The sequence below is a fragment of the Heteronotia binoei genome, chromosome 2, assembly GCF_032191835.1.
Source record: "Heteronotia binoei isolate CCM8104 ecotype False Entrance Well chromosome 2, APGP_CSIRO_Hbin_v1, whole genome shotgun sequence".
Classification (NCBI taxonomy): Eukaryota; Metazoa; Chordata; class Lepidosauria; order Squamata; family Gekkonidae; genus Heteronotia; species Heteronotia binoei.
The window spans coordinates 123,325,761-123,350,284 of NC_083224.1; the positions used below are offsets into that span (position 1 = coordinate 123,325,761).

The 24,524-nt window shown below is 40.9% G+C and overlaps 1 protein-coding gene across 1 annotated transcript in view; it reads left to right on the plus strand.

The window, feature by feature from the left end:
* The first annotated feature begins 216 nt into the window (after window positions 1–216).
* UBE2U (ubiquitin conjugating enzyme E2 U) overlaps window positions 217–24,524 on the plus strand; it is a 40,084-nt gene continuing 15,776 nt past the window's right edge. The window contains exons 1-8 of the mRNA XM_060233331.1: window positions 217–430; window positions 3,000–3,081; window positions 3,586–3,678; window positions 7,109–7,206; window positions 9,178–9,304; window positions 11,619–11,700; window positions 14,511–14,599; window positions 18,059–18,140. Coding sequence (XP_060089314.1) covers window positions 362–430; window positions 3,000–3,081; window positions 3,586–3,678; window positions 7,109–7,206; window positions 9,178–9,304; window positions 11,619–11,700; window positions 14,511–14,599; window positions 18,059–18,140 — 722 coding nt within the window. The 5' untranslated portion in view covers window positions 217–361. The remainder of the gene's footprint in view (window positions 431–2,999; window positions 3,082–3,585; window positions 3,679–7,108; window positions 7,207–9,177; window positions 9,305–11,618; window positions 11,701–14,510; window positions 14,600–18,058; window positions 18,141–24,524) is intronic.

Consider the following 24,524-nt stretch of genomic DNA (forward strand, 5'->3'; position numbering starts at 1 on the left):
TTTCTGTAACTTCCTCCTTGCCATGGATGCTGTTCTTGTAGGTGCCTTGCTATATAAAAATAAGCAGAGGATCAAGGCAGACTTCGGTGACCTCCTTTCATATCTTCCTTCGGTCATGGCTGCATGACATGCTAGAGACTTTGGCTTACTCTGTTTCAGATCTTCTGCTTCCAGATTTCATTAAGGTAACAGCCTGTTTTATCATTACTTGAAAATCCATCCAAATTCAGCTCCGTTCTCTGATTTTCAGAGATGAGCTTTTCTAAACCTTTACTTCCACGTCTTTGACAGATACTGCTTCTTCTGCCGGAGAACAGTTTCGTTAACTCTGTGACTGTACAATCCTAAGGAAACTTCAGTTATGATCCACTCAAGAGCTTACTTGTTGTTGGAAAGAGAATTTCAGGAATATAAAAACTCCCGCATCTTTGTGAGTACAGCCGCGCCGCCCCCCCCCCCCCCCCCCTGTTTATGATGACTAAGAAAAGCTGCACTGTATTTATCAGAATAATGACAGCAAGGAACAAAGCTTCAGTGTCTGCTCTCTACCTACAGGTAGAGAACCAGAGAGTTTTCAAATATTTAGCTACGGTTGACAGGCCGCTGTGAATCTTCACCTGGATGGGGTAGAAAAGGAGTCCACAACCTTTTTGAGCCTGCAGTCACCTTTGCAATTCTGTCCCAACGTGGTGGCTGCAACCACAAAGTGGCAACCACAAAAGAACTGCTGCAGGAGGTAGCACCAGACAAAAAATGGTTGCAGCTTACCTTCAGTCGCACAGTGAAGAATTTTATTTTGTGGTAGAACGGCTGCCAAAGCAACTTAAAAAAAAATCAAATCTCAAACAGCCAGTCAGAAACCCTACTGGGCAAAAATCCCATCTGGCCCCAGCCACTTTCTAAAAACACTTGGAGGAAACCAAGGAAGGTGTCTGCAGGTGCTACACTGACAAGCACCCACAGGCACCATGTTGTGGACCCCTGGGGTAGAGGATAGAGATGTTTTAAATAAATAAGCAAATAGGAGAAGGAGATGATATTACTTTATAAAAATGGAGGGTCAGCAGTTGATTATGTACAGATCACATCTTCTAATAATTTAAAGTGCTTTTGAATCTTTTTATGAATAAGACTTGGTTTCCCTTTATTTATTCATTACCTTAGATTTTTATCCTGCCCTCTCTGCAAGTGGACTCAGGGCGGCTAACAGTTAATTCAAACATCCACAATCATAATTTCAAACAATAAATACAATTAAAACATTTTATGGTGCTGTTCAGCAACAACATAGGCAGGATCGTCCTTTACTAACAGTGATCCCATAGTGATCTCAATTCTTAAGCAGTGCAGGGTAGCAATCCTCTCCTGGTCAAAGGCCTGTCAAAATAACTCAGTTTTGCAGGCCCTGCAGAATTGAGAGAGATCCCGCAGGACCCTTATGGCCTCTGGGAGGGCATTCCACATTTCAGGTGCTGCCACTGAGAAGGCCCTAGTCCGTGTAAAACACAGCCTGGCCACCCTTGGTCCAGGGGTGGACAGTGATGTTGTGTCCCTGAATGCAGTGCTCTCTGGGGATCATGCGGAGAAAGGCAGTCCTGTAGATAGGCAGGCCCCCGATCATATAGGGCTTTATAGGTCAATACCAACACCTTGAAATAGACTCAGAATACAATAGGTAGTGTTCCCAGCCTCCAGATGGGGTCTGGAGATCTAGAATTACAACTCTCCAGGCTACAGATGTTAGGTCCCCTGGAGGAAATTCTTGCTTTGGAGGGTTGACTCTATGGCACGATACATTCCCCCCCCCCTTCCCAAACTCTCCCTTTCCAACGCTAGGGTCTGCCCCCAAAGTCTACAGGTATTTTGCAACCCAAAGCTGGCAACTCTTGCTCTCACATAACTTGATGCTAATAATTAGTTTAGTGAGAGCTCAAAGTTCTTCTTCCAATGTTTAGAAAAGTGTATGAGGCCATTCTGACAATAAGATGACATGGTTGGGACAAGCTCATGTACCACCTATAATAGCTCACATGACAAGGTTGAAGTCCAGTGGCACCTTTAAGGCCAACAAAGTTTTATTCAAGGTATAAGCTTTTGTGTGCATGAACACTTCTTCAGATACAATGATTTGTTCCACTTTATCTGAAAAAGTGTGATTGCACATGAAAGCTTATACCTTGAATAAAACTTTCTTCTGCTGCTTCAGACCAACATAGCTACCCACCTGAATCAAGCTTGCATGACAGGAATACTTAACAGGTACATCCTTTATCAGTATGGCACAGGAACCCTACCCCCCTTCAGTTGGCAACCCCAGGTTAAAAAACAAAACCCTGGTTTGCCACGGAAGGCTGGGTCATGTATGGACTTTGCGGCAGGGCCAGAGCAGCTGTTTTCATTCTTCATATAGAACCACAGAGTTGGAAGGGACCTCCAGGGTCATCTAATCCAACCCGCTGCACAATGCAGGAAATTCACCCCCCCCCCCCCCTAAATTCAAGGATCTGCATTGCTGTCAGATGGCCATCCAGCCTCTGTCTAAAAACCACCAAAGAAGGGCAGGGCCATATGAGCAGGGCCAATGTTTAGCAATGTAGACAGTGATTCTTTAATTATTTCACTGTTGGAAGATTAGCACAATGCTTCCTTTATGGTAGGATTAGCCTTTAATTGATGGGAATAAATATGCTGCCCATTTCTCTACCAGAATAGAATAGAATTGAAGAGAGCATATAGGAAAACTCACAAAGAATTCTATTTCTTTATTCTAAAAAAAGTTATCCATGTAAGGAATGTTTACTGGGTGCCCTCTGTCTTCTAGAGATTCTTAAAATACTTTTAAAAACTACATAATAAGATGGACTATAAAAATAAAATTAATTTATAAATCAAGTCACAAGTAATAGGAATACAGACATACTCTTAATAAAAAATGTACTCATTGTCTCAAAGGAAAGTAAATTAGTGAAGCCGAAGATATTTTCCTTTCCTTTCCTTAGGGTATTTCTGTTACACCTGTAGAAGATAACTTCATGGAATGGGTTGCTGAGATCCAAGGACTAAAGGATTCTCTATGGGAAGGTAAACTGTCCTGTTTCCTAAGAATTTTATAATCAAATGTGATGTTATAGTCCAGAAATACTATCACATTGTATTATATGATTCATAAGAAACTCCCCAAGATTGTGATGTTCAAAAAGAGTTTTTTGTCCACCCAAGTTGTTGACATGCAGTTATATCTAACCTTACTTGTTTCTGGTTCCAACTTTTGCTTGATGTGGTTTGATAAGGTGACATGCTTGTCTCTGCAGAGAGGAAGGGGCAACAAAAAGATCAGGGAAGGTGACAGGAACTGTAGCTGCCTTGTTTCCCATTGCCTCAGGAAATTAAAAGATCTACATCCATTGTCTGATGACTAACAACCCTAGATATGTCTTCAAGGTTAATAATGGAAGGTACAATACAATGCAAACTTACTAGGAAGGAAGCCATATTAAATTCAGTGGGAAATATTTCTAAGCAACTTGCCTAAGTTAGGACTGTATCAGTATATATGTGTAATGAAATTCTGTTTATCAATGTTAGGAGCTGTACTCCAATTAACAATGAAGTATACTGAAAATTATAACAGAGTACCTCCGAGCATCAGTTTCACCACTATTCCTTTTCATCCCAATGGTAAGGATATTGACAATGTGACCTTTTGATAGTAATCAATCAGGAGGCTGGTATTCTCCTTGACATAATTCTGCATTTGGATGTCCAGGTGGTAGTTATACTTCAAAGTACATTTGATCAGCCTTTTCTTAAATACAGTTATCTATTCATGTATTTATTCATTTGCAGTTACCTATTCATTCACGGTTATCTATTCATCTCTTCATTTACTTGTTTTTCCATGGAGGTCAGTACTCCATTTTAGCCTCACAACAACCTTGTATGTTAGGCTATGAAATAAGATAATGATTTTCCTAAGTAACTCAGCTTTCTGGATGACATGGAAATGCAGCTCTAGCCACTGAACTAATCCTGGCTCTTTAGTATCTGTTTAACTTCTGGATCACTTATTGCAGAGCCCTTATTGATTATGGTGTGGAAGCTGATCAGGAACTTAAATTGGGTTTCTTGACTAATCAACTTCGTTTCTTGAGGGTAATCCTGGTAAAAGGTTTGAAAACTTCCTGTGCCACAGAAAGAGGTGAATCAGTAAAAATACTTCTAGAACACAGAACATAAGCACACATTTCAATATGCTGAATACTCATAAAGCCCTAAATGACTTTTGACTAGCATGTAAAATGAAGTGTTGTCCCCACACATACTACCCCACTGTTAAATACTTTTGAGAAAAACATAGTTTAGGTTCTATCTTTAGACAATGTTCAGGAGAAAAAACATACTGCAAGGTCTTTTGTGCTCCCCCCCCCCCCGTCCCCTTTCTTCCCTCCCTCTGTGCATTCAGACTTCAAATGGAAATTATGCAGGTGTGCTTTGCATATCTATCAAGCTTCATAGTGGACTCTCGATGCTCAAGAGATATATCATTCCATAGTGTGTGTGTTTTTAAAATTTCCTGTCCCTTTTTAAAATTGACATTGGGGTTGATTTTTTTACTTTGAACTTTGAATGGTGTCCTGATTGTGTGTTGGGGGGGGGGAGTTATCTGGACTTTGATTTTGTTGTTTGTTGCCTTTAGATTATAACAAGTGGGGACCCATAAGAAACTTGCAGAGAGGGTGCATCCTTTCCCCTTCTTTGCTAAACCCTCCCTCTTCCTCCTCCTTCAACAATATTCTCCCTCTTTCTCCCCCTCCCCTTATCTGTCAACCTACGCCATCTCTGTCAATCTACCCTTCTTCTCTATTAACCTACCCCATATTTTTCCCTTCTCCCATTCCCTTTATCTGTCAACCTGCCCTCTATTTCACTCCTTTCTCCCATTCCCCTTGTATGTCAGTCTACCCCCATCTCTTTTGCCCTCCTTTTTTCCATCAGTCTACCCAATTCCTACCACTCACCCCAACTTTGCAGCTCCCTTCCACCCTTGGCACTTTACTCACCCACCACTCTTACTGATCTCCCTATCTACCCCTACGCTTGGCATTCACTTGCCTCCACCCTTGCTGCCTTCCCCACCAATCCCCCCAACCTTGGCACTGCACTGACCCCCCAACTTTGCAGTTCTCCCTACCTACCTCCCCATCCTTGGAACTCCACTACCTGCCCTTAGCATTCACTGATCTCCCACCCTTGCTCTCTTCCCACCTAGTCCCCACCCTTGGCATTCCACTACCCTCATCCTTGGCATTTACTCACCCCCACACACACAATTGCTCTCTTCCCACCCACCCCCACCCTTGGCATTCACTCACTCATTCTCTCTCTGTCTCCCCCTCCCTCCCCCCTACCTTTCTCAACTATTTCTGTTGATGTCTCTTCGTGAAGCTTCTTCTTCTCTGTGTTTCACACATTTTCTGGAACCAGTTTCATAGATTTTGCTAGCTAGAAATATGTACATTTTAAAATAGTTTGAATTTATTAAGTTATTAAAATAGATTGAATTTATTAAAAGAATTGTGGATATGTCACCTGAGAGGTGGTTACACCCTCCAAGCAAATTTCTCTGACTATGACTTGGGGTGATATTTATAATATACAAAAGGGAGGGAGAGGCATTTAATTATCTGAATCCATTTTTATTTGTATAACAATAAACAGAAAAGGCAAGAGGAACAGTTTTTCAAAATGAAATGCAGAGAAATCAGATGTCACTATAGACAATTCTGAAGATGCAATGCAGAGCAATTGAACAATTCCTAGACAAAGCTGTTGTGTTATCTAGGTGCATCTGCACAGGACATACCTGTGAATGTATTTACATTGTCCTGAAGTTAAAATAAGAGGCAGAGAGAAAGGGAAAAGGCTGTTGCAAGATACAGAGCAGGAATACCAACTGACTGAGAGAGGCTTGAAACAAAGGAGTGAAGGTAAAGCAGGCTAAAGGATTTCAGTAAGCAGAGTCATGGGGATGCACTGGAAGTAAGGGTGATTGAGAGCAATATGGCACAGGGCCAAGGCATGAACTGAAGGGAAAGAGAATGGTGGTGCTTGCTTAGAGAGGGAGAGTTCCAGATAGAGAAAGAAAGATTATGACTATGACTATTGCCTCATCCTGAAGCTGGAATGTTGTCAGGTGTCATAGTACTAGAAGATATTCCTGGGGTGACATAGGACCTACAATGGATTATTTTATTCTCCCAAACATGTACCCTTTCCTTCTGGTGGTGGGACCAAAGTTGTTTTCCCATGAACTGAGATAAATTTAGCCTCTGAATGACTACTTGATTGCTTAACCTGATAAGTACACATCATTCTGGATGTTTATTGATCAGATTCCAGGGTATTGTCCCATAAATTCTATCCAGGTCTTTTTTTGAGCAGCAGCACAGTTTCGGCTGGCTTGGTGTCAGGGTGTGGCCTAATATGCAAATGAGTTCCAGCTGGGCGTTTTCTACCAAAAAAGCCCTGTGCAAAATAATGGTGACATCCAGAGCTTTTTTTGTAGCAGGAACTCCTTTGCATATTAGGCCACACACCCCTGATGTAGCCAGTCCTCCTAGAGTTTACAGTAGGCCCTATACTAAGAGCTTTGTAAGCTCTTGGGGGACTGGCTGCATCAGGGGTGTGTGGCCTAATATGCAAAGGAGTTCTTGCTACAAAAAAGCCCTGGTAACATCAGGGGGTGTGGCCTGATATGCAAATAAGCAAATAAGTTCCTGCTGGGCTTTTTAAAAGAGGCCCTGGTTCTATCCATGCACTTAGTATGGGGAGATCTGGAATGACAAGACAAGCTCTAGAGGGCTGGTCATCTCACCATGAAATGTCATTTTAATGCACTTAATGGATGTCATGATTCCTTGGCTTGATCCAAGATAGAGTGTACCTATACTTTTTTTGTCTTCCACATATTTGCATTTATAGCAAATTGTTACCTTTCTTTCATTGTTCTTCAGTTTCATTATAGAAAACTTGTTTAAATAGTTGCAGTAGGACTCATATAAAATCTGAATCCTCTGATTAATGCAGATGCTTTTGTTCTCCATTTAAGTGGACCCAATGTCTGGGAGACCTTGTGTGGATTTTCTATATGATCCTGCCAAGTGGAACACAAAATTAACAATGAGTAGTATCCTGCTTAGTATCCAGGTAAAGAATTCACCCATACAAAGAATTCACCTTACTTTTTATATGGACAATTGTGTATGTGCAGGTCAAATGCAGGGACCTGTGCTAATCCAATGGAATGTTAATATTTTTTTCCTTTGATCAGAGTCCCTCTCACAAAGTGCTTTTGAAACTCTTCTTGGTCTCAGATTTTTCCATGTGGCATGGGAGGCTTGAGCAAAATAAATGTAAAGTCCTTTGGAGTTCATAGAACAAGTTTCACAGTTTTGGGATCCTTATAATAGAACTTACATATTTGAGGAAGGAATTCATGTACAGGTTTTGCTGAACCCTGTAATAGTTGGACTCACTGATCTGTCAACATAAGGCATTGATGGTCAGAGATCTTCACCACTTTTCTTCTCTAGCAGCCCTTTCTGGCCCTGAGAAAGTTGATTCCCAGGACTGTGTGACTCGTGAAGTAACAGCCATGTGGGTAGTAGGCTGAAGTGAGGATAAAGGGACCTTTCTGATGGAAAAGACATGAGGGAGCATTTCACACCCTATCCCCTATTTGCTGTAGCCAAGTGATGCATGTGGTTATTATTCCACACAGGTCTGCCTTTAAGCTGTTAGTTTGAGCTAGCTCACAGTTTTTTAGCCTCCAGCTCACACACTATTGTCTTAGCTCAGGAAAAATGGCCCCAGAACAAACTAATTTATGCAGTAGCTCACAACTTTAATGCCAGTAGCTCACGAAATAGAATTTTAGCTTACATTTTTGCTTACAGCTTAGAGGGAGTATTTCTCACAACACTAGGAGTCAATATTCCTACAGTCAGAAATGGCTGCTGGTAGGGAGGAGAAAGCAAAGAAGATGCTCAGTTCTTGCATAGGTGGATCACTGATCCAACCCAGTAGTTTGAGCAATTTTTCAGTCAGAAATCAAAGATAAATGATTTGATATGAAGTGGGAGAAGTAGTCTACTCTAGTATATGAGTCTGTAGTGTGGAAACCATTATCTACAAACTCCTTACTCTTCCCATTTTTAAAACAAAGATAAAACATTTTAAAATAAATTATCTTAACCTTGTTTTATTCTTGTACTTTTCATGCTTGTCATTAACCTGTTCTGGTATTATTTTGACAAAAGAAGAAACAGGCAAAACACAAGCAGAATTATTCTACTTTAACTTTTTTTCAAAAATATCTTTATTCTTTGATAATATGAGCCTGTCAATTATCTGCTTTGTGTAATGTTGATGCTAAAGAAAGAGGAGCAGCAACCATAGTTACTCACCTTAAAATGTGTTAATTTTCATGGCACTGTGGGGGAGTGCTGCAAGGGGGAGAGGAGGAGTTTCTAGTTTCACTTCCACACAGCTAGTGGAAAGACTGTCAGCAGGGCATCACGTGCCAGACAAAAGGAATGAAACACCCCCTCCCCTCCACTGCCACTGCCACTTTTCGCTCCAGAGAAAGCACGGAGAAGGAAACCTGAATCTCTTTCTCCCCATTGCAGCACTGACCAAATGAGCATTTTTTAAAAGGTGGGTTTCCCTAATGAACATCAGACTGTGATTCCTAGTCATGCACTCATAACCTGAAATGCATGACGCAAACAGGCATATCATGAAGAGTGGTCCTTACCTTATACTATGGAATCCCTGTGTTCTGCTTCAGCACAGCAGAGCCTCCTCTAATACCCTTCCTTTGTTGCCTCTGAGAGCCAAACTGGACATTACTTCCTTCACAGGTTTACCATCGGGACTTGCAAGTGCAATGTGACTGCAAGACTCAAGGCAGACTCATAAAACAAGTAGCATCTACTTTGGCTCTGTATTACTGAGTTGTAGGCTGATCCTGAATCTTTCTCTTTGCATGGAAAAAGTGAAGGGGTTTGCGTCCAGTGTTTCCTTTCTTACTTGGATTGTTTTTGTTACTGGCTTTACATAATTGAAACTAGCTGATGATTGAAAAAGCTTTGAAAACTGATATGTATGTTCATGCAGGTTATGCTGTCTAATCCAATTCTGGACAATGCAGTAAATATGGAGGCAGCTACAATGCTGAAGAACAATATTTCCCTGTATAGAAAAAGAGTTATACAGTGTGTTACCACTAGCCAGCACCTAGAAGGTAATAAACCTCCATGTTTTCTGCTATTAGTCATAAATATATTCTTTTAAACTCCATAGGGAGTTGTAGAAGAAACCTCTTAAATGGCTTTTAAAAAGACCTCTATTTTATGCCCAGCAGTAAATTTTAATTAGTGTGATCGGCAATGTAACTTGAGCATGGGCTCTTTAAGCAGATCTGTGATCTCACAAAACACAGTTGCCAGGCAATTTTCAGAGGTGATACAAAGGTCATGAGTACAATATTAGAGAAAGATAGGGTTGTTGTGCCAAGGATTCCTTCGGTGCCATATTTAGCCTTTGACATTATCTTCTATGGAAACTGCATATGAACAGCAGTACCACTAGTTTGTTTATTTATTTATACCACATCTTTGTCCCCAGTAGGGTCCCAAATTTCCTCCATTTTATTTAATCCTTTATTTTGTTTTGCCACCACTTCAAATTATGTATTGAGCCCAACGAAATATTGGCACAAGTTTGACTCCATGGTGGAATGTATACTATAGCCTCTCCATATTTCCTGATCGACCCATTTCAATCCAGATAGTGACACAAACAGTCTTATTCACCCATCTTTGCCGGATGAGTGACAGGGAAAGTGTGTTCCCTGTTGATTCTCCTAGACTTCTTGGCAGCTTTCAATACCATCAACCATTATATCTTTATGGAGAGGTTGGCTGGGAGTAGGGAGCACTGTGCTTTGATTGTTAGGGCCTTGCGGGATCTCACCCAGTTCCGCAAGGCCTGTAAGACAACTCTATTCTGGCAGGCCTTTAATTAACATGGAAGGACTCATATGGTGTGACCGATATACATCTAATATATACTGCATGCCATCTGAAGCGAGAAAATATCAAATATGATTAGCACCAGACTGTTTTAATTGTTCTTAACTGTTTTTAATTGTTTAAATTTGCTTTAATTTTTTAACTATTTAATTGTTCAATTTTTATGATTTTACTGGCTGTAAGCCGCCCTGAGCCTGCTTCGGCGGGGAGGGAAGGATATAAATCCAATAAACCTTAAACCTTCTATTACTTGAATGGCCAAATTGAGAAAGTGGTGCTGGAGGGGGTGCCTTGTCTTGGTCCTGTGGAATTTATCTATGGGGTCCCTTGGGAATGTTGTTCTCATACTGTTCTCATACTGTTGTTCTCATCTATTTTAAACCTCTGGAAGAGATCATTCTGGGGTTTGGAATAAGATGCCACCAATATATGGATGACATCCGGCTGTATTTCTCCTTAACAGCTGAGCTGGGTGGGTCTATGTAAGTCCTGAACAGGTGGCTGGATAAGGTAAAGGGACAAATGAGGACCAATAAACTGAGGCTCATTCTAAACAAGACTGAGGTATTGGTCAATGATAAGGGTGGTTGAAGATTGTGGGGCCAAGCTGTCATGTGTGGGGCTGAACTCTTTGTGAAGGAGCAGGCTCATGTCTTGGGGATGCTGGTGGATTCTAGCCTGCTCCTGGAGGCATGTGTAGCACCTTTCATCTGCTTCAGCTGATGTGTCAGCTATGGTTATTCCTGAAAAAGCATGATCTGGCCATGGTGATCCATGCTGTGATCACATCCAGGTTAGATTACTATAAAGCGTTCTGTGTGGAGCTGCCTTTGACAAAATGTGCAGTATAAATACTTTTGTTATTATATGTGTATACTATAGGCATACACAGTATGTTTTCAAGGATATGTTTATTTTTTACTTGTTTGTTTTACTTTTTTCCTACCTCCCAGATGTCAAATACTAAGATACTAAGATACATGTGCTAAGGTGGCATAGTGTACAGCAGTTTGCACCTCTCTTTCTGTCTATGGAGTGCTGGGTATATGAACAATTTTATTTGCACATCCCTCCTTAAGGTTTTGCTACCACCATGTTTCCTCAAAACATTATATAGCCTTCCCATGCAAGTGTAAATAAATCTAACTGAATTTGATGGGACTGACTTTCATGAGAATGTTTTTAGGACTGGAGAAGAGCTATCCAATGTGCTACTGAGCTCAAGTCATTTCCCTCTGTATTTATGATAAATGAACTGGATCTGTTTCAAATGCTTACTGAGCCCCACACACTTACCTGTGGGAGGACACTAATCATGGTGTGTCTTGTGACCTCAGTGAAGCATCAGTTATATGAACTACTTCTTAGACACAGCAAGATAGATGACTGCCACATATCTATGCTTTACCAGCATCTGGATTAGGCTTTGTATATCATTTGGGTGGCATGGAATGATTTAAGTACACAGCAAAAACATTCAGAATAATGAAGATGTATATTTAAGTCAATTGTTCTCTTTTGTAGCTGTTGCTAGCACAGAACAGAAGCCTGTAACTTCAATCAAATTTTATATTGCACCTGAAGAATCTACTTCTGAACAACCAAGGTGATAGATGCTGGTTAAGGTTCTGTGAATGGGCCACCAAAAAAAAATCCTCTAATCATTCAAATTATGGTAACTGTATGGGTTAACTCTTATGTTTATGTCTAAAATCAGTGCAATAAATTATGCTGCTATCTTAGATCTAAAGATGAACCTGGACCTCAGGGTGTAAATCAAAATATGCACCGGTGGAATGGAGTATAGCTATGGGACATTCCTCTATAAATCTTGAAGAACCACCAACTATGCAGAAAAGTCTGAAAACTTGAAAAAAGTGAAATGAGGATTCCAATTTTACAAAGATAACATGCATCACAAGATAGCCAGCTGCAATCTTGATGGGTACCTAGCAACTCCCAAGATGCATTGTGATGGGGGGACTGGCAGTGCTGGAGGAAGAGGTTGGCTAGTGGTAGCTGAGAACTCGAGATTTTTGGGCTAGGAGGTTGGGCTGCCTTAAAGGGTAGAAGGTGACAGGTGACAGTGGGGCAAGGGAGAAGGTAGTGGCAGCTCTGGGATACAAGAGATGGAGGGAAAAGGTAGGCAGCAGCAATGGGGGGCAGTAAAAACTTATAACAGGGAGAGAAGAAATAAAAGACAGCAATGGGAGGGTAGAAAGTAAGCAAGAGTGGAGGAAGCATGGTCAGGAGAAAGGATGACCTTTCTTCTTTGAGTCCTCCTGGGTCCTCCTCCTGCATCCACATACTACCCATATCCACAGTGCTACAAGGAAGCTCACCCTCTCCTTAAAAACATCGGTGTAGTGCATAATGGCACAGAAGCTATGCCTAATTATGCCAACAGCAGTCAGTGCTGCAGATGTTTCTGCACAAAGAATGAACAACTAGTAGTAGGGATGCAAGGTTGATGCAGACTTTTTAGATAAGATGCATCTGGGGATCCAGCCTAAGTTGCAGAGGTCCTGATCAAATTTTCACATGTTGTATAATTTGAAATGTTTGGTGTATCTACCTTAAGAAAATGCTGGGGAAATGGATAAGTACAGCTTTAATGTATGGGATGGGATACTAAGGGATAAATAAGTTCCAGTTTTGCAGTCAGAGGCTGCAGAAAGGTTCATATTCAAGCAGTTGATCACAGACTTAAAGGCAAAAGTATAGCCTTTAAAGAGCAGCTGCTGACATTTTACAGAACAGCAAAAGCAAAAGAGGGGGAGGGAGGAAGGCAAGGACATCAAATAAACCAAGAATAATGATGGTCATTGTGCTCAAGATTCTTGTCATTTCACAAGATAGGATGTTTGAGCAACCTCATTGATCCCTGCTGAAATATCTACAATAAGCAGAAAGTTCACAGGGCTCAGACACCCTTGTGTCTCCTTATTTAATTTATAAAGTTACATTGGCTGATGATATTTAATTATCAAAATCCAGTGATCTGATTATTTTATTGAAGTTAGTGTGGCATGAACAAAACAGAGCATAAGGCACTGAAAATCTTTAGGTATTGCTGCACAGAAACTGCATATAATTTTGCCTTTCTCATTGTTTTTCCTCCTTGACCTCTCCATGTCTTAATAAAGATGGTTGTTGTTAGAGGCAGTCATGTGAACCTCCTTGTGGAAGTTATCTCAGAGTGCAAGACCATGCTTGCATTTATCCAGGTCGTCCAATCTTGTTAAAAAAGAAAGAGGCAGAGAAGCCTCCAGGCAGTTCTGCAGGCAGCAACAGCCCATTCTTTTACCATGAACTGGACAGAAAGGAAGAGGGATCTCACCTACCACAATTAGCTCATTCTTGTTGGACCAAAGCATATGACTGTTTTGTGTGTGTTTAATTCTATGCAGAAATTATTTTGCTTCTTCATTTTTATGAGGCGATTAAGGAATGTGTGTATTTGTATTGCTCGTGGCTTGAAACAGAAAAAGGAAGAAGATTGGGGCTCAGCTAGACAATACATAAGACTCAAGTAGGAACCCATGTAACATTTAAGCACTGCAGGATCTAATTCAGCTCATGAGCATGGCTCAGGAAGAAGAGGGCACTTCAGCCTTCCCCCTCATACCATTTTCCTGATTTGAAACAACCACGGGAAGACTGTTTGTTCCACTGTGGGGCTCCTTATGTACTGACTGCAGCTGGTCAAAGATTGTCCCCATGGTTGTTCTGGCTTAGTAAAATGGTGTGGGAGGGAAAACTGAAACCTCCACCCCCCATGCAGTGTTCATGAGTTGACTCTGGCCTTGCAGCACCAGGGACACATTCCTTCTTAGGTGTTATGTGTGATATGAGTCAGATCAGGGGATCCCAACCCAATTCACAGCATCTGTATCTGTAGCATTATGACTTTTGTGGGACCTAGGCACTTTTGCCTTTGTGGGTCCCTCCCACAATAATACTCTCAATATTAAAATTATTTTGATATAACTTTAGATACTTCAACATTTTATTGTTTTATGTTTTAGGCAAAATTTAATAAATTTTCACAATCTCTAAACTTTCATTTTTTTCTGATGTGAGAAAAAAATTAAATATTTTCTTTGACCCTAAAAGTTCATTTTTTCTTGTAAAATTAAAATGTGAGTCCCTGAAAGTCTTCTGGGCCTTAGGCACTGTGCCTAATGGATAAGATAGCCCTGGTTGAGAATTTTCACTTGGAAATTTCATGAGACTGAGAAGCCTTTTAAACATTACCCTGGCTACTCAGAAACCACTTTTCTATGGGTGGGTCTTGTGCCACTAGACTCACATTCAGATGACTCACATTGTCTTTTTTCTCTTTCTGCTTCTTTGTGAAACTATCTGTATGAAAAGAACTGATTGCATAGTCTTCCCAATATTTCATCCTTTCAGAAATATGACAAGTATATCATATGAAGATTATTATTTGACATGGTTTCAAATAGCAACATCGAGAACAGATGGAGAATTTAAAAGAACAGGTAAGTGGATGCACCTGCCATAGTAAAATTAAATATAGCAGTCTTGATTTTGGTCTTATGATTTAAATACAGGCAAGGGCTCAGTTGTGTGATCCCACCAGTATGACAGCTGCATGTTTAAGTTAGTCTATACAGACCCATCTATAAAGCCAGCACATAGAGGACCAAGCTATGTTCAGAGCTCTGTGATCAGATCTCTGATATGTAACTTAGCTGCAGATAGTAGTTGGGAAGATGAGCTAATATAGATCAGGCTTGCAACACTGGGGAAGTGGTAGTGCGGGTTTGACTCCCCCTCTCTGTACTGCTTTCATGATGGAAAATGGTTCACCTGAGCTGTCATAGTTCCTTTCGGGAGAAAAAGACTGGGCCAATCAGCCTTTTTTCCTTACCAGAACTCTGAGGAGTTTGTTTGGATGCCAGTACAATATGTACAATTCACTATGAATTGACACTTTATATCCAACATGAACTTGTCACTCCACCATGATCTCCCAGCCAACTTTAATACCATATGTGAATTGGAGGCCCCTTGGCCATCTTTGGATTTAGTTTTTGATACCTTCTAAATGCTGTTCAGCCAACCACCTGCCCTCTGGATCTATGCCCCTAAGGCTGGTGATGGCCAGTGATGGGGTGCTACAACATTCCCTGGAGGATATTATCAACTTATCCCTGGGCTCAGAGGTCTTTCCAGTGGGACTGAAGGAGGCAGTGGTTGTTCCACTCTTTAGAAGACCAACTTTAGATTCTATGGCTCTGTCCAATTACTGCCTGGTTTCAAATCTTTCATTTCTGGGTAAGGCAATTGAAAGAGCAGCATCCAAATAAATGACACATTGGTGTAAGATCCATTCCAATTTGGCTTCCACCCCAGCCATAGAAATGGTGCTGGTCACCCTCACAGATGATCTCCATAGACATCTGGATTGAGGTTGGTTGGTGCTGCTGATACTTCTTGATCTTACAGCAGCATTTGACACAGTCAGTTATGACCTCTTGACTCACTGCCTCACCAACATTGGAGTCCATAGGGTAGCCTTACAATGGCTTACCTCATTTCTCCATGGCCAAGGACAGAGGGTGGCACGGGGCAAGGAAATGTCCAAGAGGCAACCACTGGTATATGGGGCTCTTCAGGGGGCACTTCTTTCCTTGATGTGGTTTAACATCTACATGCACCCCCTCACCCAGCTGGCATGGAATTTTGGGCTAGGGTGCCATCAGTACACTGATGACACTCAACTATTTCTGTTGATGGGTGGCTGACCCAATAGTGTAAATTTAGTCAAGGGTCTGGAGGCTATGGTTGGATGGCTAAAGCAGAGTCGGTTGAAGCTGAATCCAGGTAAGACTGAGGTTCTGTGGCTGGGTTGGGTTAGGCCATGGTTGGGTTGCCAACTCCTGACTCTTGACAGAGTGCCCCTGGCATCAGCACCAACTGTCAGGACTCTGGATGTGACTCTGGATGCCAACCTGTCAATGGAGGCCCAGGTTGCAAAGATTGCCAGACTGGCTTTCTTTTAGCTGCAAGCACAATCATGACATTAAGATCTGTTTTTTTATATATAGAGCACCTAGCAGGAACAGCAGAATAGCAAAATATGCCACAGAATGAATAGGCAGCTATCGGCCATCATCATTTAACACACCATCATTTAAAATCAATATAACACCTGAAACTGTTTTATGTTTTTATATATTAATGAATTGTTATATGTTATGTTTACGGAATATATTGATTACTGGTTTTTATGTGACATGTTTATGAATATGTAAGCTGCCCTGAGCCTGCTTCAGTGGGGAATTAATTAATTAATTAATTAATTAAACGAACAAACGAACTGCACCAGGCTCAGCAATTAGCTCCCTACCTGTCCCTTTCCAACCTAGCTGTGGTAATCCATGCAATTGTCACCTCCAGGACAGACTATTGCAACTCGCTCTACACAGGCCTTCCCTTGGGGTTGACCCAGAAGCTCCAACTGATCCAGAATGCAGCCGCATAGCTCTTGACAAGGACTCCTTGGATGGCACATATCCATCCTGTGCTGTGCAAGCTGCACTAGCTGCCAGTGGAGTACCAGATCAAATTCAAGGTGCTGGCTTTTACCTTTAAGGCCCTTTGCAGCCAGGGACCCGCATACCTATGGGACCGCCTCTCTCAATATGCCCCTAATAGAGCATTACGCTCAGGTTCTACAAATCTCCTGGTGGTCCCTAGCCTGAGAGAGATCTGGCTGTCTTAACCAGAGTTAAGGGGATTGGGAGAATGGGCCTTTACACCTTTTAATTTGGATGTAGCCATTCCTGACACACAAGACATGAAGACATAAATGTTTACAATACTGTGAGAAATCAGTAAGTGATGTGAATATTTTTGGTATACTTCGTTTCTAGATGCCACTCAAAAAATCAGAAAGGCTCAATGTTTTTTTCTCATAAAACTGATTTAGAGTTAACTCAATTTCTACCACTGCAACTGAGCTCGACAAATGTCCCTCTTACATAAGCGCACTGCATTCTCAAAGTCAAGAGGTATTAGAGAGCTTGGTTCACAGTTTGTCTAAGGAGCAGCCTCCTTTTCAATTTGATATAGATCTGACCACAGTCAATAGTAAACTCATTACTCTGGTACTATATGCCTCCCCCCAGGCTTGCACAGACTGTATGTGAACATTAAGCTACCTTATACGCAGTTTTGAGACCTTCATACAAAGCTTGAGTGCTACTTTTGACCTTTGGGCAGAGTTTCATGCAAGATAATAATGAATCAGCCACAAATATAGGTTGATTAATATTAAGATCATATATGAAAGAATTTTTTTAATGGAGCAGGTGGGATTGCTCATTTGTGGCAATTAGTATTTAAATATATTAAAATATATAAATATATAGAGAAGAATCTATCCACTTGTGACTTTAAGCTAAAGAAAATTTATGAAGAGTTCCTGTCAGGCCTATTAAAAACTGTTCCATTATCCAATATGAAGTGATAAGTGGAACTTGTGATTTGCTGCTAACATTTCAAAATAATTTCTTCATCAGAAAATGTTTCTGTAAAAAAGGCAAATTTGGAGGCAATTCAAGCATAGCTAAAATATGCTGATGCTGTCACTAGTTCTGGAAAAAAATGACCTCTTGCTTCAGCCCTTCCTTAAATGAAAAGGGAGAAATGTTGCACAGCATAAAATGGCAGGAGGAAAGAGTGGAGTGCTATTTGCCTTCAGCTGCCCATAACTTCCCAGTGTTACCTAGTAGCTGCTCTGCAGCTGACACCCACTGTACACCTTTTCTACTTTTAGGATTGTTTTGTATCAATATGCTTCTCAATGAAATCTTTTAAAAGTGCCCTTCAGCTGGAAAGAACAAACAGGATGCAGAACTGTTCTACCGGTATTTCATATTTCCAAATTTTTATATTATTTTAATGAAAAATTATTGCATTTGTCATGCTAGTGTTTGACGACCCAGACTTCATAGCAAACCAGTATGAATGGATGGCAGCAAATGTGAATAAAGGTGAATGGGATGCAGATATGTAAGTATCTCATAGAAGTTCAGACTCTACACACCCCCAATGAATGACTCAGGAAGAATTATAATACTTTAGTGTTATACAGGGCTTTTTTTGTAGCAGGAACTTGTTTGCATATTAGGCCATACCTCCCTGATATAGCCAGTCCTACAAGAGTTTACAGGGCTCTTAGTACAGGGCCTGCTGTAAGCTCTAGAAGGTTTGGCTGCATCAGGGGTGTGTGACCTAATATGCAAAGGAGTTCCTACTACCAAAAAAACCAAAACAAAACCTGGTGTAAGAACATAAGAGAAGCCATGTTAGATCAGGCCAATGGCCCATCCAGTCCAACATTCTGTGTCACACAGCGGCCAAATATATATATATATACACACACACACACACACACACACACTGTGGCTAATAGCCACTGATGGACCTCTCTGCTCCATATTTTTATCTAACCTCCTCTTGAAGGTGGCTATGCTTGTGGCCGCCACCACCTCCTGTGGCAGTGAATTCCACATGTTAATCACCCTTTGGGTGAAGAAGTACTTCCTTTTATCCGTTTTAACCTTTCTGCTCAGCAATTTCATCGAATGCCCACGAGTTCTTGTATTGTGAGAAAGGGCGAAAAGTATTTCTTTATTTCTTATTTATGTACTTCTGAATAACCGTGTCAGTGTGAGAGTGTCAACAGTGAATCTAAATGTGTGTTTTTCATTATCTCATAAAATCATATTACATAGAGCCCTATCCTTGAAATCCTATATAGCAAGATCTGCATCTCCCCAAAGTGCAACTTAGATATGATCCAAACATCTTCCTTGGCAGATTCTGCTTATTTTGTGTCAGCTATGATATAACAGCTTTTGCAAAGTTGTGGAGCTCACTGGCTGACAACCTAATATCTGTGATTTGTCTCATTCTCATTCTTGCTGTATGATATGCCTTAGTTTGTCCTGTGCTTCAGATCAGAGTAAAACCATAGCCACCTCACAGTTCCCAGTGCAACTCAAAAGCTTAATGGCAGGGCTATAGGTAGTCCCTATCAAATAGCCCTATTGTTTACAAAGCAGCGAGATGTCAAAGTGAAGAGTAGAGATCATTGAGGGGACATTCAGGATGTATAGATCTATATGATTAGTAGGATATGCAACCCACTTCTTGCTTTTATCTTCTGGGTAACAGTTTGATCATTCCAGGTTCTGGTCTATGCACACACCTATTGCTATCTGCCTCATGTCTGTCTGCAAAAGTTTCAGTGATGAAAATTTGAAGCAGTGTTCTAGCATGCAATTATGAGTTTTAGGAGGGGAACTAAACCTGCAGAGAGTTTTGTTATTTTTAGAATGTTCCATGGCTTTTAATGCTGTTTTTATGTCTCTAGCTTATATTATAATTTAGTGTTGTGGGTTGTTGTTGGTTTTTTTGTAGTTTTATGATATTGTTTAAACCTGTAAGCCACCTTGAGTCAGATTCTGGAGAGGTGGTGTATTAAATCCCTAAATAAATACATTTACTACTTACTAAGAAAATACTGCAAAATAAATACAATTGCCTATTTATTTGGGTCACACTCAAGTAGCTTGCCAATCCCCAGGTCCCAGCAGGGGTTCTCCCACTTTCCCAGGCTCCTTCACACTCCCAGCCAACTGGCTGGTGGGGGGAAGCCCCGCCCCCACAGCCACCATGTGCCTTTCCACCTCCTGAGGCTTCAGTCTCCGCTTTGAAGAAGTTGGAAGTTCAGCAACTCGTGAGTAGAGATGCCAATCCCCTGGTGGGAGCAGGCCCTCCCCTGCTTCAGAGTCGTCAGAAACGGGGGGCGGGGAGAGGGGAATGTCTGCTGGGCACTTAATTATTCCCTATAGAGATAGATTCCCATAGGGTATAACGGAGAATTGATCTGGGAGTATCTGGGGCTCTGGAGATACTCCCAGATCCCAAGTCCCCAGATATTTCTTGAATTGGACTTGGCAACCCTACACTCAAGCCACACAGCTGCTTAACCCTGACAAATAAATGTTTGCTTTCTTAGCCTGTGTATCCCTCTGATTGTCCTTATATGTTAAATAGCCTGCTTAGTTGGTACCTGTTTTTTCAGTTTGGGAGTGAAGATAGTTCCTTTGTTTCACATAAGTACATAGAAATCAGCTCTTCTGGGATTGTATGGGAGTGCTTTTGTATTCCTAATCACAGAGCAAGCTTTTGGTCTGATTTGAGACTTACTTTGGGGACAGAGCAGCATGTGTTTACCTCTGTATCTCTGACCTCAGAGCAAAGAATTAAGTCTGAATATGGTTATGAATAAAATCATGCCATGTGAATTATAGCCACATGAAATAGTCTGTTTTACATGACATATATCTTTAATTTGTTTTTAAAATATAGTACAAGAAATTACAACTAATTATTTCATAAATATGTTTATATATGGGGCAGAGAAGGTCACGTCACCTGGTATCTTTGCTGTGGGTTCAAAGAAACCTCTGGGCAGCCCTAAGAAGACCTAATTATAGGTTTAAGTTGAAGAAAAGCAAAACCTTGAATTAAATGAGTTTATTTTTCTTTCTGAAGAAACTCCAAGAATATAAGGTTAATTTTTCTTTGACACAACTTCCTTGTTTTATTTCTCCTAACAGAAGTTCTTTGTTTTATATATTTGATAATTGCTTCATTATGTAGAACCACAGTGTCCTACGTGACCCAAGAAAGCATTCCAAAAAAACTGGGAATGTCCTTTTTGACCTATATGTCCATTTTTCACTATAGTGCAAACTGTTTGGATCTGTTTGAGAAAGCAGTCTTTGCTGTCAATAGGAACAGAATTCTCATGCTAATTTCATAGAAATATGCAAGAAATCACTATGATTTTTTTGTCTTACACCTAAATCCTTGGTTGTGAAAATGATCATCTTTTACTGCCATCTGGTGGTAAGAGATAACCATTTTCAAAATGGTTAGTTGGACAGTCAAAGGACTGAGTCTCACAGTCATTATGTGTAAAGAAAGAGTACTGAAACAACACTGATGGTTTCTTTGCTTGAGATAATGATTATCTGAACTCTCCATCATCACGGATTGTCTTAGTAGTGTTGGTTGAATTCTGAAAAGTCAGTAGGGCACTCAGTTTGTCAATCCAGACAAATATGTCTAATGACCACATATTGAATGTTTATTTTTATTTAATTTGTTTATGCCTTGTCTTTCTCTCCAATGTGAACCCAAAGCAGCTTACATCATTCTTCTCCATTTTATCTTCACAACTACCCTGTAATGTAAGTTAGGTTAGGCTGAGAGAGTATGCCCATGGTTACCCAGTGAGTTTCCATGACAGAGTGGGGGTTCAAATGTTGCTTGTGCATCACAGATTTGCAGACTTATTACTGAGTATATATGTTAGAAAATAGTATTAGGAAATGTATTTTAAAAAATCAAGAGTATTTCATGATTCTTCAGCCTGCAGCAACAGAAATGGCAATGTGAAATCAGTCCAAAAACAAAGTTCCTATTTGTGATACTGGTTTTGAATTCCAAGTTCTTTGTCTCACAATATTCTCTGAGTTGCAAGTAAGGTGTTGGATCTAGAAGAAAATTTTATCTGACAAAACTGGGCAGCAATTTTTGCTGATTTCCATTCCTCTCATGGCAGACTTCTGATTACTCTTTCATGCTGTTCCTGGGGCTTCCTGTCCCTCAGCAGCAGCTCTTTGGGGGTGGCATTTGGGGCTGCAATGGAAGGCGGAAAGGACGAAACATCACTCCACTGATGAAAATTACTTTAATCTGCAGAGGTTTTGTGCCGGATCCAGCTATTTACTTTTAATATCTGCATATTGCCTTTTTAGAGCTTTGGGCAGGAAAGAAAGAACAGCCTGAAAGCCATAATTTCAAAATTGTAGCCACCCATTATTCTAATAGTAGACTAGCTGTTCCATGTGGGGATGATGAAAGTAGCAAACCACAGGGTCATCTTTAGATAAGCTAGAGATCTATTTGGGGGGGGTACCCCATGCAGGAAAGTATGATTTTGTATATTAACCAAAGGAGAAAAGAACCTTAAAAACCAACTTATTGGGGACTAAATATGTTCCAGAAAAATAAAATGTTGAGTGAGCTTAAAGAGGAAAAAAAGAATGGAAGAAATCAGCCTGCTGAAGCCCCTATCAACTTAGAAAAGTCTAAATAAATTGGGAGGGGGAAGTTTCCAAATGGTTGCCGCCTTCAGTTCTTCACAGGCCCCCAGCCTGTCACTACATCAAATAGTAAAGCAGCTGGTCCCCATTATGATAACAAAAGCAGCAACTCAAGGACGCCAACAGGCAAGGTATGAGGTAATTTAACTACTCAGGGGAGTCCTGAGAAATGTAGAACCATATGAAATGAAAACCTCAAAGAACAGCATGGATGAGAACTGAAATGCTCTAGAAGGGATGGAATGTTGAAAATAGCTATATGTTAATTAAAGGGAGAAAGTGGTAGAAGAGGGGGAGGGAGGATCAGCCTGCCTGAGAGCACATAAAAGCACATGAATTTGCCTTACTGGTCTATCAGCATTGTCTGCTTTGACCTGCAATGGTTCTCAATGGGGCTTTCACATTACCTGCTACATGATCCCTTTAAGTTGATATGCCAGGAGCTGAACCGTAGATCTGTTGCTTGAAAAGCAGATACTCAAGCACTGAGCCACAGCCCCTCATTTGGTGTATTAAATCCTGGATAGGAAAATGGAGTGGGGATTGTTAGTCCATACTGGTCACCTTTCTTGTGATGTTTTGTGAGGCTCAAGTTGTAAAAAATTAGTCTGATAAAAGTTAAATTCATAAATCTTGTTAGTATCATTTATCAAGCCTATTTTCTTTTTAAGAAACATTTTGTTCTGTAAATTGTGGTGGAAATGATTCACCAGTGTGTGTGTGTGTGTGTGTTAATTTCTACCCTAGCAGTTCAAACAATTTAGAGGCTGTAACCATATTGTGATCTTTAAGCTCCTGAAGTGGTTGAAGTCTACAAGTAACGGTGTGTCTTTGTAATTACAGTAGCCTTGGGAAATGTTTTCATCTTCAGCAGTTATCTGTTTTCACACATGATGATGCTTCATAAATTACTGAGGGCAAGGGCTATTAATATGTTTATTTATCAGCTTGTAAGGTAGAAACTAGACTTGATGTCATTCACATGCCTGCCATAGGAATTCTGCTGCCATTTTAAAGTGATTTAAAAATGCTGTTAGGGCTCAGTCCTGACCACTTAATTATTTCATACATAGGTTTATATATGGGGCAGGAAGTATGGTGGCCCAAAGCACTCTTGTTCCACACACACACACACATTGTCAAGTGCTGAAACAGCTCCTCCCCCCCTTTGTGGCTGTGTCAGCAGTTGAAGGAGCATTGGGGTGGACAGGAGTATTCTTCTGCAGGCCAATCAGGACTGGCCCCTCATGGCATTTCTAGATTACTTTAAAATGGTGTTGGGCACAAGGAAGCCATTATATCTAGTTTGACCTTAAATTCCTGCTTTTTACAGAGTAGTTCTGCAATCTTTTCTGCTTCATGTGCCAGCAGACAATCTAATATACAAAATGCTGTGTAGCATTTGCACACACTCAGTTACAGTCCATCCTAAGCAGGAATTCAGTGGTCTTAGAAGCGTATAACTCTTTTTAGGATCGTATTACTATTGACCTAATCTTAAATATTTGGAACATTTCCTGCAACATCTCTAGAATATTAACTCTTTATCATATTTTGATATTCTTTGTGCTAAGCATTTCTGTCAAGCCTAGAAGCCTCTAGTCTAGATGGACCACAGTACTATCCATAAGGAAACTTCATATGTACAGAACCTAGGTTTGTCAGCTCTGAGTTGGGAAATGCCTAGAGATTTGGGAAGGGCAGAATTTGGGAAGGGGAAGGAGCTCAGCAGGGATGTGTTGCCATAGGCACTGCCCTCTGAATCTATCACTGTCCTCAGGGGAACTATTCTCTATAGTCTGGAGTAGGGATGGGCATGAACTGAACCATGAACCACAATTCATGCATGAATCAGGCTAGTTTGTGGTTTGGTTCAGAACCATACCTCCCACGAACTGTCCCTGAACTTCCCGAACCACCCATGGGAGGTTTGGGACAGTTCCTGCCTATTTGGCTTCCCCATGCGTCAAGCAGCTGCAGGGCGCCTGAAGAAGCAGAAAAATCTGCACATTTAAAAAAAATACATGGAGGGGGTTGAAATCCCCCAGAAGTAAAGTAATATCCTCTGCACAAGCATAGAGAATGCACTTACCTTTGGTGGGCAGCAGTGGTGCTGGGGAGCCACACTGGATCCAGCAGCAGTGGGGGTGCAACACAGGGCTCTGCGCTGGATCTGTTGGTGGCAGCTGTATAGCCCAGATACTGTGCTAGG